The sequence below is a fragment of the Panthera onca genome, chromosome B1 (genome assembly GCF_046562875.1).
Source record: "Panthera onca isolate mPanOnc1 chromosome B1, mPanOnc1 haplotype 2, whole genome shotgun sequence".
NCBI classification, from domain to species: Eukaryota; Metazoa; Chordata; class Mammalia; order Carnivora; family Felidae; genus Panthera; species Panthera onca.
In genome coordinates this window covers 45,164,021-45,181,484 of record NC_138342.1, presented here as the reverse complement: position 1 = coordinate 45,181,484, position 17,464 = coordinate 45,164,021, and the positions used below count along the sequence as shown (strand labels likewise).

Below are 17,464 nucleotides of genomic sequence, written 5' to 3'. Positions count from 1 at the left end.
ATGGGTTTATACCTTTGCTTTTATTTTCATGGGAAAGTTTAAAATAAGTTAATTTCTAGAATGACCGTAAATATTTCCTGTTTCTGTTTCACATTTTGTAAACATATTCCAAATTAACATATAAGCATACCAGACAGTTTTTAAAAACCCTCTCAGTTTTTATCTGGCTGAATGTTTTCCTTTCACATATAAAAAATTATCTTGAGGTATTGGACTTAAGTGAGTCCAGAGGACTAACAAGCTAAAATCTTCTGAATGCCAAGGTTCTTAACTTTTTCCATGGAAATCTTTCTATCTCATAAACACAATCGGATTTTAACTTTTTTTTTGTTTTTCTTTTTCCTTTTAATGACAAGAGTCATTGCTGTGATGCCCTGAGAAACCTTAGGAGCACAGTTTTGTTTACCTTTGTTATCGTACCCCTAGTCAGCTGCATGTTCCTATCGTGTTAGTCTGCTTAATTTCTCCCTATTTCCACCTTCCACTGTTCTAGCAGCTTTCATTTCTCCCACTGAGTTTTTAATCTACCATCTCTGATAAATCAGACAAAGAAGTTTGCCAAGGGTGTGGGGAATTTGATTACCTGGTTTGTTAATCAATATGATCTTTACATTTTCCAAGGTTGTATGAATCTTTGAACTATGTGCAAGGTCTGTGATGGCTAGGCTTTTGTTTGAGGGCCTGGTGATCCCCTCATCCCTCATTTTGGTTTGTGTAAAAGGCAAACAGTCAAATAGGAAGCACTTACTTTGCTCTACCCCCTTAGTATTCTTTCCCATAGGGCAGTATTTCTTAAACTTAAGCACGCATAAGTTCTCAGACAGTGCTGATGCTGCTACACTTTGAGAATAACAGCCATAGGGAACGTTTTGGGTCATTAATCGTTTTCACCTTCCATTTCTGCATTTTGTAAATATGAGTATTATTCTTCATATAATGTTATAACTTCGTATATGTTCTTAAAGCGTCTTACAGTATTTTAGTTATTGTAGCATCTTATTATACTATTATATATAAAATATAATTATAAAACCCATCATAAAGGCCCCATCCTTGTGACCTCATCTAAACCTAATTAACTCCCAAAGGTCCCGTCTCCAAATGCTCTTGCATTTGTTGATACGACTTTAGGAGTGACATATTTCAGTCCATAGCAACATCATATAATAACATCTTATATATTTTTTCACACGCAAAACCAAAAAAATGTTGTTTTACCTGTGCCAGGACTTTGTTTTACTTCTCTCTCTCTTAGGTCTTCTGACATATTACTGACTAAATCATCTTCAGCTGCTTCTCCAGCAATGACTGTGTGAACATAGTGGGATATATGGTGATTTGGTTTTATTCACTTTCAGGATTGTGTTTTAAACTCTAATATGTTATTTTCCCTTTTACAGTGAGCCTGGTGCTAAATACTGTAGTTGTTTCCTTTTCTCTAATTTAGATTCCCCACTCTTAAAAATCTTTCAGTTGTAGGTCCCTGTAGATACCTGGTGTTGTAAGTCTGTAGCTAGACTTACAGACTCATAACTGATGGAATCATCATTGTCTGCAATTACTGTATGAACAGAATCATGCTGCTGCTGTTGGGCTACTTTATCACTAGTCATTTTATTTTTCATGGGATAGATGTATATAGTTCTCTAGCAGACCGGTTTCTTTTTCCTCCCCAACAAAAGATTTTAGTACTTCTCACCACCATTTCTCAGTCCTAACTCTGTCATTGCCTCTCTTTCCCCTAGACACACACTCACACTCTAGGAATTAAGACTCCATTGTTTAAGGCAGATATTAAGATCTAGAAACTTTATGGTTAGTAGAGGTCTTTAAGAACATTTTGTCAAGTGTAGAGGAGATACTTGGTTTAGGATTCCACAAAGACTGAGCTAGAACTTGGATTTCCTGACTCCTGGTCTAGAACTCATCCAATTTATTTCATGCTATCATATCTTTGTACTGTATCTTAATCCTTTGGATTAAACTCATTTTAAAGAACTTTATGATATGTCCCAGAAGAACCACACTTCAAAGACATTCTCATGGGTTTTGTATTTTTCTAAGTTCTTTAATGTCCTTTTTCTGTTCACTCACAATTTTACCATAGTTGATATGAAAAGTTGCTTTAATTTCTGCCATCTAGAGTTGCATTTTTACTTTATTAAAATTGGTCTATTTTTAAACTTGTGGAAATCCAATTTTATTTCATCCTTTTTTTATAACTGTACTATTCTCTGTCCTGGAGGAGATTGATTATACATTCAGTCTGTTTCATGATAAATTCAACAATTAGCTTATTGAATAGCATTTAGTGAAACCTATTTAACTTAGATTATATACATGTTATCATGCTACTGACATTTTATATGATGTAGCCTGATGTTAAGATTACTTTTGTCTTCGTACCTGTCCGATCCTCTTCTCTTTTTACATTGGCACATCCTGTGGCTTGTTCTCCATCTTGGAATTCCTGTTCTTGTGATTTTTCTGTTTTATTGTGTCCCAAAATGGCATCCAGCTCAGTAAAAAATTTCATACTCTTAGTTATTCCTTGGTCTTGAGCCATTCTTACAATCTTATATTCATGTTTTAAGTTTTTGTACTTTGTTCTGCACTGTTTCCAATCTCTCTCTATTCCAAATTTCTGAAGCTTCGCAGCAATTTGTTCAAATATCCTTTTATTTCTCACTGTTCCCTCTAGTTGTTGTTGTATTCTTATATCAGACCAGATGCCTATTAGAGCCCTAATTTCTGGCACAGTCCAGTGTTTTCCTCCTTCATTTGCTACAGTTGGAATAAAAGTTGGATTAATAGGGGGTTCCATAATTGATGTAGAGTTACCTGTATCAGGTGGGGAGGGAAAGATATATATATACACATATATGTATATGTATATATATGTATATATATATATATATGGTTACATAAGATAAATAATTAGATGCATCCTTAATAAAGAAAGACATTTTCTCCATGGGAGATGGAATACAAATCATAGCTTAGCTTTCCTCTGAAACTAATGGATAAATGAAGTACAGAACCTGAATCTGTTTGTTGTCATGTTAGTGACTGGCTTTAATACAGTTGTTTTTAATTAGTCACATTTTGATCATGTTTTTTTCTCTATCATTCCTTACCCGTCCATCCCACTCCTTTGGTCTGTGGTGTGTATTTAACTATATAGTGAACATTGAATACATAATTTTGTAATATTGACTTGTAGAAAGCAATGCAATTAGAAAATGGCTTGTTGAGAACAGTTTATTTTTGTTATTATTTTTTGGTGATAAGATAGGTGGGAGCAATTTATCTCCTCTTCCTTTTAATCTAATGATTTCCATTGGCTACATATCAGTATCTCCTGGGGAGCTTTTATAAATCACTACTTCACTGCTAACCCCACCCCTCATCACCAGATTGTGATTCTAGTGTGCAGTCAGGGTTGGGAACCAAGACTATTCATGAATGAAGGGTTGGAAGAGGCATATTACAACAATTGGTGCTTCTTACTCCTCATGAAAATAAAATGTCCCATTGGTTAAAGGACAACTGTCATTTTAAGTGAAGTATTCTTTTAATGCAAGGAAATGTGCCAGAAATTTCATAATGCCCTAGACAGAATGTCCCCGCTTAGTTAGAAATTCTAGCATGGTACCTTCATGTTAGATCTCTAGTACAGTTTTGCAACTTACTGAGGTTATGTTGGCTATTTTAACAACCACATTATCTTGTGTTTTTGTCAGATTTCATGTTTGTTGTGTTTAATAAGAAGGTAGTTCAGACCTCAACATCTATAATGTAAGTCATTAAAAACCACTTTTTAGCATTTACCTGAGGTATATGGAGGTGTTTTTATTTTGTGGTACATTTAATGTCTTTGTTTTGAAATGCTTTTCACTATTTTTCCTTACTTAGATTAACAACCTTCAATACAAATTTAGAAGCAAAGTGGGGATTTATATTGACTTTAATTTGGGTGAATAAAATCATCCTTGACCTCATTATTGATTTGATATTATTTACTTTCACATGTAAAATTGTTTGTCTTAGACCTCAGGAGTGCTAAAGTGACATGTTCATTAAATATTAAGCATCTACTATGTTTAATTTTGACCTATATTTCTTACTATATTTAAAGGATGAAGGTTGTGAATTTGAAAGCTAGTATTTCTAGGCAATTTACGTTTTGTTAAAGAAATCATTTATTTTTAAAAATGATTTTTTTAGTATAGATTATAAAAAAAAAGAGGGAAACTTGAAGTAATCCTAAGTGTTTCTATCGGGAAAAATAATCCATTTTCTCAGAAACCAATCTTACTTTCCAATTTGGAATCTGATCAGTTTCATTGTTTTTTGACCCACCTAGTTCCATTGGTTTGATGTGAGAAACCAAAAGTAAAGGATTTCCTGAGAGGTCTTCCTTATCTTCTAATGTAACTGACATTTTACCTGGAAAAAGAATGGAATTCCTTTTAGAGTAAGTTCTAGGGAAGATAAATATTGAATTAAATGACTGATAATGCTAGTAGCTTGAGCTGAATTTGATCATATTGATGAAAGGTTATAGATTTGTGATAGATTTTATATGTTTTAAATACTGTATAATATGGTTTAAATACTGTACTTATCTATATAAAGGAAATTTTAATTTTTTTATCAATTTTTTTTAACATTTATTCATTTTTTGAGAGACAGAGTACGAGCGGGGAAGGACAGAGAGATGAGGGAGACACAGAATCCGAAGCAGGCTCCAGGCTCTGAGCTGTTAGCACAGAGCCTAACGTGAAGCTCAAACTCAGGAATAGTGAGATCATGATCCGAGCCAGAGTCAGACGCTTAACCGACTGAGCCACCCAGATGCCCCCAAATTTAATTTCTTCCATCCCATTGACATGGTTTATTTTGAACTTCCATTAGTTTTGTTTGCTAATTTTATAAGTTTCTAGAGATGATTGTGGTTCATTTTCAAATTAAATTACATTTTTAAAATAAAGATGTTCTTTAATTTTGTATTTTAGGTACTTTAACATAATAGGGACTTGATAAATGATACTAGCAATGTAAAACAGAGGTTCTGTAATGAGATAATCTGAAAATCTTGTTTATTTGGCATATTTGGTCAGATAGCTAAAATTTATATGTATCTTTTATAATTAGCTGGTTGGTACACACTAAACTTTCCAGAAATTAATCTAAGCTATGCTTAAGTAGACCAAAGAATGTGTCATATCAAAGAACCATGCCAACCTTGAAAAATGAAAATGGTACCTTAATCTTCCTGGTTTCATGAGTTGGGTGTTTTCATAAAATGAGGCACAGGCTACTTTTTAATGTTTTTTGTTTTTTCAGAGAGAGAGAGCAAGCTGGGGAGAGTGGCAGAGGGGGAGATGGAGAGAGAGAATCTCAAGCAGGCTCCCCACTCAGTATGGAGTGTTGGGTTCTATCCCATGACTCCAAGATCATGGCCCAAGCCTAAATCGAGTCACCAACTGAACCACCCAGGCGCCCCTAGTTTGCTAGTCTGTTATCTGATTTAGGACCTAGTTTTATGTTTGTTGAAAACAGCGTGGAGCTGAAAATATTGGTAGGCGTGATAAAGAAAAGCTTCTCTTCCCAACTTCTTCGGGCTATTTTTTTTCTTAGGTTGATCATTCCTAGCATAATTCCAAAATTGTATTTAGGGACCCCGTACCCTGGAGATTGTAAACTGAGACTCTTAAGTCATCACTCCTGATGCATTTGTATCAAGTTAAGAGGAGAGAAATAGAGTGGAAATTTGGTCACTGAAAGAATGTGATTCAGCAGTAATAGTAGGCCAAAGGTATTCTGAAGTTGAGGATGATTATAATTTCCAGAACATGAAGCCTCTTAAGAGTTTGTATTTGAGTCCTTTGCCAAGGTTCAGTCAGGCTGCCTGCTGCCTAACAGGAACTAGATCCTCTGTTCTTTACCACTTGCATGAGGTTGATCCCAACAGTGGAAAAGGCACATTGTTTTTCTTCCCTTCTTCAATTTACCATATACCAATAAAAATTGTGCTGGTTCCCCATAGAGAAACCAGAAGACATTATAAATGAATCAGACCAAAAGTAAAGGAGGGCTTTCTAAGCCTTAAAAAAGACTATTTGATTGCATTAAGAACTTTAATCAAAACCTTTTTCATCACTGTTTGATTACATTGAAAACTTTTGAATTCTATAGATCAAATAAAAACCAGCCAAAATTTTAAGGCAAAAGAGATCCCGCAGTTTCTAAGACCTCAGTTGACATAATTTGTAAAAGTGAATAAACATATAGAAAATTGTTCCATAGCATTAGTAATTTAAAAAATGCAAATTAAAAGTTAGCAATCACATACACCATTATAGTTAGTTAAGTAAAGTACAGTTCTTTTGGAAAGCATTTTTTTTTTTTTAGCACTGTTTCAAAGTAATCATAGCCCTCCTGACCAGTAATTGAACTTCTGATAGTCTATTCTAAAGTGATAATGTTGGCACAAAAACAGACACATAGACCAATGGAATAGAATAGAAACCCCAGAACTAGACCCACAAACGTATGGCCAACTCATCTTTGACAAAGCAGGAAAGAACATCCAATGGAAAAAAGACAGTCTCTTTAACAAATGGTGCTGGGAGAACTGGACAGCAACATGCAGAAGGTTGAAACTAGACCACTTTCTCACACCATTCACAAAAATAAACTCAAAATGGATAAAGGACCTGAATGTGAGACAGGAAACCATCAAAACCTTAGAGGAGAAAGCAGGAAAAGACCTCTCTGACCTCAGCCGTAGCAATCTCTTACTCGGCACATCCCCAAAGGCAAGGGAATTAAAAGCAAAAGTGAATTACTGGGACCTTATGAAGAGAAAAAGCTTCTGCACAGCAAAGGAAACAACCAACAAAACTAAAAGGCAACCAACGGAATGGGAAAAGATATTTGCAAATGACATATTGGACAAAGGGCTAGTATCCAAAATCTATAAAGAGCTCACCAAACTCCACACCCGAAAACAAATAACCCAGTGAAGAAATGGGCAGAAAACATGAATAGACACTTCTCTAAAGAAGACATCCGGATGGCCAACAGGCACATGAAAAGATGTTCAACGTCGCTCCTTATCAGGGAAATACAAATCAAAACCACACTCAGATATCACCTCACGCCAGTCAGAGTGGCCAAAATGAACAAATCAGGAGACTATAGATGCTGGAGAGGATGTGGAGAAACGGGAACCCTCTTGCACTATTGGTAGGAATGCAAATTGGTGCAGCCGCTCTGGAAAGCAGTGTGGAGGTTCCTCAGAAAATTAAAAATAGACCTACCCTATGACCCAGCAATAGCACTGCTAGGAATTTATCCAAGGGATACAGGAATACTGATGCATAGGGGCACTTGTACCCCAATGTTTATAGCAGCACTCTCAACAATAGCCAAATTATGGAAAGAGCCTAAATGTCCATCAACTGACAAATGGATAAAGAAATTGTGGTTTATATACACAATGGAATACTACGTGGCAATGAGAAAAAATGAAATATGGCCTTTTGTAGCAACGTGGATGGAACTGGAGAGTGTGATGCTAAGTGAAATAAGCCATACAGAGAAAGACAGATACCATATGGTTTCACTCTTATGTGGATCCTGAGAAACGTAACAGAAACCCATGGGGGAGGGGAAGGAAAAAAAAAAAAAAGAGGTTAGAGTGGGAGAGAGCCAAAGCATAAGAGACTGTTAAAAACTGAGAACAAACTGAGGGTTGATGGGGGGTGGGAGGGAGGGGAAGGTGGGTGATGGGTATTGAGGAGGGCACCTTTTGGGATGAGCACTGAGTGTTGTATGGAAACCAATTTGACAATAAATTTCATATTATTAAAAAATAATAAAAAAAAAGTGATAATGTTAGGTATTGATTATAGCATCATTTCTCTTAGGGGGCAAAGACAAACTGTATATGCACTCAAATATTATGGAACCATTAAGTAACATTTAATCCTGAATTATAATTAATTCTGGGTATAATTTAAAGATAATTTTTAAAGTAAACAAAATGCTAATGTGCTTGTAATTTTATAATTCAAAAAGTTTAAATAACAACAACCAGAGACATTGTAGATGATGTGTTAGGAAGGGGCTGAAAAGTAAGGAGACCAGTTAAGAGCTTATCTTAATATTCCATGTGATAGATGAAGTTCTACATGGTGATAATGAGAATAGAACAGGGGAAAATTTATGAAACATGTCAGTAGTTTTTTTAAGGACTTAGTGACCGATGAAAGGTCAAGGATATCTCAGATGTTTAATGTTTAAGTTTATTTAAATGATTGGAAATACAGTGATAGTAAGGTGGAGGCAGTTTGTAGAGGATCAGTTCTGAATGAGGGAAGAGAGAGAGTATGGTTTTAGAATTGGAGGGTTTGAGATACCTGAAACATACAACGTTCAGAAGTAATTATGGGCCATCTGCTTACAAGTGAAAATGGGGAATTTAGAGCCATGGGGGTACCTGAATGGGTTAAAAGGAGATCCTGTTAAGTGGAGATTAAACAAACACACGCACGCACGCGCATGCGCGACAGGGTGGGGGGGTGGCTAGAGAAAAGAGGGGCAAAAATAGTGGGGATTTAGCACCCACATCTTCATTACACCAACCTCTGGTTAAAATCAAGGCCTTTCAGAAGTTGAGTCATTTACTTGCCATTAACCAATATTTAAAGCATTTAAAAGCCAAAGAGTGCAGGGTGATTAATTGGATAAAATAATGGTATTGCTCTTTTTTTTTAATTTATTTATTTTGAGAGAGACAGAGTGCGAGCAGGGGAGGGACAGAAAGAGGGGGAGAATCACAAGCAGGCTGGACTTTTACAGCACAGCGCTCGAACTCAGGAAAGTGAGATCATGACCTTAGCCAAAATTAAGAGTCAGATGCCTTAACCTACTGGCCACCCAGCTGCCTCCAGTGTTATTGCTCTTTAACTTGACAGTGGCTGCAGAGCTTTCTCAGAATTTGGTATAGTATCAGCAATGTAAAGGGAGTATGTTAAGTGAAGTGCATTTTTTACCAAATGATTTATTATTGAGCTTTACACACAAAGTTCAGATAACCCAAATTAACCTAACTTCAATTTCTGTCATTGTACCATCCTTTCTCATTTGCTATCTTTATTCTACCACTTACCATTTTCTTTTGGGTGTTAAATTTATTCATGATGCCCTCCTTTCTGCAGTTACAAAGCATGTAGCTCAGTGCTTTGCACATGATATACACAAACAGTAGGTATTAGAAATTTTGAATTGAACAACTCTGCCCTTAAAAATAGCATCTGTAAGACTTTCGCTATGGGAGAAATCTCATTACTGCCATTGATTTCCCCTCTTTCCCTGGTGATATATTCAGCTTCTACAGACAGTGAGCAAATTCTGTGTAAATAGTGTTGGGCTTAACAACACAGCAAGTCAAGAACCTTGTTTTAATATCTAAATCATTTAATCATAAATCATATCTATCAAGTCTGTTTTTGTTTCAATTTTTTGTTAAAGGGAGCTGTTCTTCTAAACAAGTAATGAAAGAAGTTATTATTTCCTAGTATTTTAGTGCTGTTATTGATAAATTTAGAAAAATGGGAACGTTAATATAGAGCAGAAAGTTCTGTCTTGTTTGGAGCTGTGGGGAAACAACAGTGGAGTAATATATTTGATTTTTTTTTTCTTTTGCCACCCTTAAAAAATTAAAACCTAAAATGTTTTCAAAGCCCAATCCATTTTTCACAAAACATCAGGCATGCTTAAGGAGCAGTTGGCATTAGCAGTTAATGTCATTTTAATGTGTTTTTTTTTTTTTTCAGTATTTTACGGATTTAAAAAGTGGAGGTATTTAATCTTTCTAAATTTTTTACCTTGTGCAAAATACCGTAACAAGTCAGTTGTTTTTCTCAACCATAATATTCCAGGCTATGTTTATCATATGGACTCAAATCCTATACTGTTATAGTTTGTTAGGTAAAAACAACAAAAGAATGCTACTTTTTCTTTTTTACCTTCGGTGGTCTCTGGAGCTGTACTTTGGCTCAGCGTTGCCAGGCACCTGCCATTTGCATCTTCCTCTGTTAATTGGGTGGCAGGTTCATACTGCAGGATCGCATCCAAATCATGGAAGAACTTCATAGTTTTAGAGCTGTCTCCAGAGTTATGGGCATATTTAACTGTTCTGTATTCATATTTGAGATTTTTGTACTTTGCCCGGCACTGTTTCCAATCTCTGTATACTCCTAGTGCTTGCAGCCTTTTAGCAATGTAAATAAATATTCCTTTATTTCTCAGTGTTCCATAAAGTTGTTTTCGTATATTTTTTTCTGCCCAGACACTTAGCAAAGCTTTAACCTCTTCTTCAGTCCAGTGCTTTCCTGCTCCACTCTCCATGTTGAAAGTGACCTGGAAATGATTCACTATTTCTAGCCAAGGTTTTGTTTCCTAGGAAACCAGACGGCTGGTTGTCAATAAGCTCCAAAGAGCTGAAAAGATCTAGTTTAACTGGTTCAAGCTGCCTGAGGGGAGTAACTTGAGAAACTGCCAAATACGCAGGCTTTGTGATTAAAGAAGCCTGGACCTAAATGATGCCTAACGTTTTTCATTTCAGACTTAAGGGGAAATTACCCTGGAGACAAAAGGGAAGGAAAACCATTTTTTTGTTTATTTCTTTTCTTACATAATACTCTGGTTTACTAAATGGTTGTTGATTTTTAAAAAATAATTTTAGAAGTGGGTGGCAGAGGTTCTTTCTGCCCCAAGATTTATGGCAAACGTTATTTTTTTTCCCCTCTGCCATGAATCATTTAGTCTTCTAGCATAGGTTAACCTTGAAGACCACATCATTTCAGTAAAGAAATCCTAAGTCATAAGTGATCCAGTCTTATAGGGTGTATAGAGTTATGCATATATATTTAACGTATTGGTAGTATTTAATGCATTGATAATTTAGTAAAATTTTAATTTTAAATATTTAGATTTTTACTTTGCAGGTATACTTAATGTACTTTTTTTCTTATTAAAATGATAAACAGGGATGCCTGGGCTGCTCAGTCCACTGAGCGTCCAACTCTTGATTTTGGCTCATGATCTGATCTAACCCCAAGTCGGGCTCTGTGCTGACAACATGGAGGCCTGCTTGGGATTCTCTCCCTCTCTCTCTGTCCCTCCTCTACTAGCTCACCTGTTCTCTCTCTCTCTCTCTCTCTCTCTCAAAATAAACTTTAAAAAAATGCCTAAACAACTATAATATATAATTTTGAAAAATATTATTTTAGCCATTATTTTAGCTAAATAAGTCAATGTATTAATTGACTTATAATTAGTTATTAATGTACATATACATATATGGTAGAAATTTACCTTTTATTTCTACCCTGTTATACATTCTTTGGAACAAAAATTTGTTAAAACACATCTAGTATTTATAGAGCTATTAAAATTGTGGAGCATTTGGAATCTTTATTTTATTACTCTGTAGTGGTACAGATCCTCTTAGTCTTAAGGTGTGTTATAACTACCTCCGGCCCAGCTTTTGGCTTTTTTTATTTCATCACCTAGAAATATTAACGCAGAGATGAAATACAAAGTTCCTGATTAGCTTAGCATTTTTAGAAGCAGCATTTATTGTTTTGTAATAACTAAAGTGACAGATATTTGTTGGGGAAGAAAAGTGGTAAGTGCAGAAAAACAAAGCAAAAACCTCAAAAAAAAAAAAGAATTTTGTTCATGATTCTAGTACCCACAACTAAGCATTTTACCTAACAATTTATTTGGAGATATCCATTTATATCTACATACTCAATTTAGAGGTCACGTAGTACAGGGGTTAGAAGCTCAAGTTCTGGAGTCAGATTGTGTTCGCATCCTGGCTGTGCTGCCACTTTCCATGCAACATCGGGCAAGTTACTTAATTTCCATTTCTTTGGTGTCCTTATTTGTAAAATGGGAATGATAATCATGATAATCATAGTATTTAGTTCATAGGATTGTTGTGAGAGCCTAATAAATTAGGTCGTTCCTATAAATTTTAGGACAGTGCCTGGCATATTAGTTAGAACTCAGACAATATCATCTATCTGGTCACCATCATCGTGAATAGAAGGGGCACTGGTACTGGTAGCATGTAATGTATTGTCAGTTCCTGAATGCTCTTGAGAAAAGTATGCTTCATAAAGAAGCTTATCAATGAGGTAAATTTAAATTTAACAGTTGATGCCTTTTTGTATTCACAGGGGTCAGGAGAGTGCTGGTATTGTGACCAGTGATGGGAATTCAGTACCAACATTCAAAACACACAAGGTATATTTGAACATTAAAAAATGTTGATAATAAAGATAACAATAACCAGATGATAACTAGTATGTTGGTGGGGGAAGGAAATTTGAACAAATAATTTGCATATAAAAGTCATACGCTGGATCAGCCATTTCCATTTGTCCAATTAGGGTCCATTTCTGTGTGATAGTTTGCTTCACTGACTCACGGAAACAGGTCATATATTTAAATATTTTAACATGCTTTGGGTTTTTAAAATGCATTTGATTTAGTTTATTTGACAGAATTTACTCTTTAGTACATCTTCAGTGTTTTAATGGAAAGTAGCTCATAAAACAAGTGCTCAACATTTTGAGTGTATTAAATGCCATTGAATTGTTTACCTTAAAATGGTTAATTTTGTTATGTGAATTTCACCTCAATTTTAAAAAAAATTTTTTTTGTTTGTTTATTTATTTTTAAGAGAGAGAGGGAGAGAGAGTGCAAGGAGGGGAGGAGCAGAGAGAGAGAGGGAGACACAGAATCCAAAGCAGGCTCCAGCCTCTGAGCTGTCAGCACAGAGCCTGATGCGGGACTGGAATTCACGAACCAGGGCTGGAACTCATGAACTGCGAAATCATGAGCTGAAGTCGGATGCTTAACCAACTGAGCCACCCATGTACCCCTCAAATTTTTTTCTGAAAAGATATTTCATGGTTCTTACAATTAGGTTAGTCTTTAAGATTAGAATTCTGGAGCACATAGGATAAAAGCCTTTACTCACTAGGGCCACAAGTCTGGTTTTTTTTTTTCTAAGATGAGCTTCTACTTTGACTTTACAAGGGAATGGGTCTTGTAAATCATGTCTTTACTCAAGACAATTTGAAGAAATTATATATTTCAAACCTTGGAATTGGACACACGAGATACGCCACTACAGGAAACTGTGAATTAGAAAACTGTCAGCCCTTTGTTGTTGAAACACTTCATGGGAAAATAGCTGTGGCACATAACGGCGAATTGGTAAATGCTACTCAATTAAGGAAAAAGGTAAGTGTTTTTAATGCTTTTTTTCATTATTAGGATAAATTAATGAAATGAAGTTATTGGGGATCTTGGTGCAGGATATTTTCTAATTGTTGCCACCTGTTATCTAACTGCAAAGGACAACTGTATTAGAATTACCTGGAGTATTTGTTATAATTGCAGATTCTAAGATTGAGCCCCAGAATCTGCAGCAGGAGGGTGGTCAGTCTGCATTTTAATGTACTTCTAAGGTGATTCTGATGGTACTGCTTTAGAATAGAGATGTTAAAAAGTTGATTTGTGGTTGTTGTGAGAAACAGAGAAATTAGGGTTTTATGGGCTGTTCCTATCCCTTCAGCCTTGTCCTTATGTTCAAAGCATAAAAAGAAAATAGAATATAAACTGGATAACAAATACAAGGGAAAGTGATTTGGAAACAATTACAGGAAACCACTTGGGGAAAAGGCAAAGAATTTACTTATGTTCATTTTCGTTCATAGCATGGTATTTAGAGCATTCTATGTTAATTTATGCCTATGCTTTTATCCATCATTAGTTTATCTTCCTTTTTTTTTTTTTTAATTCCTTAGTATCTTTATATTCCTGATAGCTTATTTATCCATTCTTGCCATTCATTTATTGATGCCACGTTTCTTCAGTCCATTGGATTATAATAATCTTGATCTGGTAACCTTGGCAAGAAAAACCTCAGGTGGCATTCAGTAACAGGATGGTTATACACACACACATGCACACACAGTTATTTCCTTAGCATTCTAGAACAAGGCATTTTACATGGGATGAATAGTGACAGGAGTCAAATGATGATGAATTTTGGTGGGTTGAAAATATCTAGAACCATGCTTCCATTCCACTCATTGTCCTTTTATTTTCAATTCTAGCTTTGTTTTTCTCTCTTTTTAGGCACTGGTATTATAATGATAATATGTTTTTCTGCCCGTAAGTGAAAAAAGAATTTTTTAATTCACACAATCAAAAAAGTATAAATATGAAGTAAAAATTACTAAGAAAAACTCACCACTTAGTGATAACCACCAAAATTCAATTCCATGCAATACCTAGCTCATTTCTAGACACAACCACTTCCCAGAGTCTGGATTTCACCTCTACACATTTAGCTGCCTACTGAAAATGTTCTATAGTATCAGTTTAAACTCAACCTGTACAGGTCATTGGTGGTGTTCTTGTCCTGGTCACACTGGCTCAGAACCTTATAATCTTCATGAGTGTGCTCAACCAATTTTTATTACGTCTTCTACATTTAATTGTTCCATATAGTTAATTCCTTTCTTCTATTCTGTCAGCAATAATCAGTGGGGATGGATAGCCCACCAGCACTATCACTAACAAACCTGGATTGAGCGGCCCCAACTGTAGTATGCCACTCTTATGGGAATGTATCCTATTGGTCAGGATTGTCAAGGGCTGAAAAAGTTAGAATCACAGTTCCAAATTCTTGTGCCTTCTCCACTCTTCCCCACCTTGACTGCAGGTTTATATTCCTTCAAACTTAGTTTTCAAAAGCTATTCTATATGCTTCCTAGAGCACTTTTTTTTTCTTACTTAAAAACCTTCAGAGACTTCCTATTGCTTTCAGCAGTGGTTCTCCATTATTATATACATGTGTCATTAGTAGAATGCAGGATTTTCATAACTGAAAATTCACACAATGCCTGATCTCTTTCCATTATGGTGGGCTACTGGGTGAGGGGTGAGGTGGAGCTTCCCCTCTAATGATTACACTTTTCTCCATTCTAAATAGCTTCTGCGGCATGGTATTGGTTTGTCAACAAGTTCTGATAGTGAAATGATTACCCAGTTACTGGCATATACACCTCCTCAGGAACAAGATGGCACCCCAGACTGGGTAGCAAGGTAATTGTAAAACTAGGCTAAGCTCACAGCTCTGCTACGAGAGCTCTGTGTTGCAGAGCTTATGTCTTGTGTTTATAACTGAAATTATTCAATTATTTAATTAATTCCAGGATTAAAAACTTAATGAAGGAAGCACCTACAGCATATTCCCTGCTTATAATGCACAGAGATGTTATTTATGCCGTACGAGATCCTTATGGAAATCGCCCTCTATGCATTGGACGTCTTATTCCTGTATCTGATATAAATGATAAAGGTAATGCACTTCAGAAGAAATACAATTTCATAATGCTTTTCCAAGTTCTTGTCCTACTGTTGGTACACCCTCAAATCTTTAGGTATAGGAAGCTTATGAATGAGAAGGAACTAGATAAAAAGAAAAAAAATGATGTACTACTTCGTTTTTTTTTTATTTTTATTTTTTAATGTTTATTTATTCTTGAGAGAGAGGGAGACACAGCATGAGCGGGAGAGAGGGGAGAGCAGAAAGAGAGAGACACACACAGAATCTGAAGCAGGCTCCAGGCTCTGAGCTGTCATCACAGAGTCCAGCGTGGAGCTTGAACTCATGAGCCTGAGAGCATGACCTGAGCCATAGTCAGATGCTTATTTATCTATTTGGTGTTTAACTGTTCTCTTGAAATAGGTAGCCTCTTGTAAAATTTCTTGAATCCATTAACTGAATTGTCTTGTGATTTACAGAGAAAAAAGCTTCAGAAACAGAAGGATGGGTGGTGTCTTCAGAATCTTGTAGTTTTTTATCAATTGGCGCAAGGTAAGTTTTGTTTCACTCAGCATATTCACTTTTTCCACATCAGTAAAAAGTTTTTTGTTACGTGAAAGTTTTCTTTCTGATGGCTGCTAGAAGACCTATATATAAATGAATGCGGTTTCTTTTGTACATTTTACTCAGCACTGGCACTGACTTTAATATTCCAGTAATACCTTCTAATTTTGAAACTGGCATCTTGCTTTCAAAATACTATGAGACTTATTTTAGAAAGGAAGAATCTCCTCAACAAGGAATAGTTATGATCGAAAAATTTAAGCCAGGATAAAAATGTTCTCTTTAACCTCTGTTCTTCAAAAACTGAGTAAAATTTATGGCTTTTATTTTTTAAAATAAAAATTAGAATTTAGGGATAAGATAGAAGTATTAAATTTTTTTAATTTATTTTATTTTTTTATTATTACTTTTTTTTATTTTGAGAGAGCAGGGGGAGTATAGCAAGAAGGAGAGACAGAACTCTAAGCAGGTGCTGCACCATCAGCTCAGAGCTTGATGCAGGGCTCAAACTCATGAAATGTGAGATCATGACCTGAGCTGAGATCAAGAGTCAGACACTTAAGTGACTGTGCCACCCAGGCACCACAAGATACAAGTATTAGATTTACTGCTGGAAGAATATTAATTTTTTATTTTTTAAGCCATCTCTATATTAACGTTTTTTTTTTTGTTTTTTTTTTTGTTTTTTTTTTTATTTTTGAGACAGAGAGAGACAGAGCATGAACAGGGGAGGGGCAGAGAGAGAGGGAGACACAGAATCTGAAACAGGCTCCAGGCTCCGAGCTATCAGCACAGAGCCCGACGCGGGGCTCGAACTCACGGACCGTGAGATCATGACCTGAGCCGAAGTCGGACGCTTAACCGACCAAGCCACCCAGGCGCCCCTTAAGCCATCTCTGTATTAAACTGAACCACTTTTCCTTTATAAGGGAAGGGACTCTTTGTGTACTTTACAATAGATGTTATTATCAGTCTTAAGGACTGGTTTATTTAAAGTCTTCTTTCTTTAACATTGTTTCCCAAGATATTACCGTGAAGTCTTGCCTGGAGAAATTGTGGAAATAACCAAACGTAGTGTCCAAACTCTTGATATTATACCAAGGTCTGAAGGAAACCCGATGGCATTTTGTATCTTTGAATATGTTTATTTTGCAAGACCAGATAGTATATTTGAAGGTAAATAAAATATCTTTAACTTTTTACTTAAGTTTCTTATTTATCTCACTGAAACATGGCAGTTCTTGGTTCAAAGGCTTACCTGGCTCTTTGGAGGCACATTTTTAGATGCTGTGGATATGAGACTGAACCTACAAGTCATAATATCACTATTTTTCCCTTTCATGCTGGACCATGTTTTCCTTTTAGGAGTAAGGATTATGATTTTCAGATATGTAATAAGGCCAAATTTTTTTTAAATAGTGAATTCCCCAGTTTATATTTTCTGCTTTAGTTGTTTTATATGCTTTACTT

General features: G+C 35.6%; 2 protein-coding genes across 4 annotated transcripts in view; one reads left to right on the top strand and one right to left on the bottom strand.

The window, feature by feature from the left end:
* Positions 1-10,454, bottom strand: part of PAICS (phosphoribosylaminoimidazole carboxylase and phosphoribosylaminoimidazolesuccinocarboxamide synthase) — a 51,689-nt gene extending 41,235 nt beyond the window's left edge. For 2 of the 3 annotated variants that reach the window (XM_060655728.3, XM_060655729.3), the window contains exons 1-4: positions 10,041-10,454; positions 4,363-4,449; positions 2,407-2,841; positions 1,219-1,308 (exon numbers count right to left, since the gene is read on the bottom strand). In XM_060655728.3, the coding sequence (XP_060511711.1) occupies positions 1,219-1,308; positions 2,407-2,841; positions 4,363-4,449; positions 10,041-10,422 (994 nt within the window). In that variant the 5' untranslated portion in view covers positions 10,423-10,454. The remainder of the gene's footprint in view (positions 1-1,218; positions 1,309-2,406; positions 2,842-4,362; positions 4,450-10,040) is intronic. The other variant, XM_060655730.3, reaches the window with a different exon arrangement.
* Positions 1-17,464, top strand: part of PPAT (phosphoribosyl pyrophosphate amidotransferase) — a 38,188-nt gene that overhangs the window by 12,699 nt on the left and 8,025 nt on the right. Inside the window, exons 2-7 of the mRNA XM_060655738.3 lie at positions 12,264-12,330; positions 13,129-13,335; positions 15,095-15,207; positions 15,318-15,463; positions 15,910-15,982; positions 17,019-17,170. Coding sequence (XP_060511721.1) covers positions 12,264-12,330; positions 13,129-13,335; positions 15,095-15,207; positions 15,318-15,463; positions 15,910-15,982; positions 17,019-17,170 — 758 coding nt within the window. The remainder of the gene's footprint in view (positions 1-12,263; positions 12,331-13,128; positions 13,336-15,094; positions 15,208-15,317; positions 15,464-15,909; positions 15,983-17,018; positions 17,171-17,464) is intronic.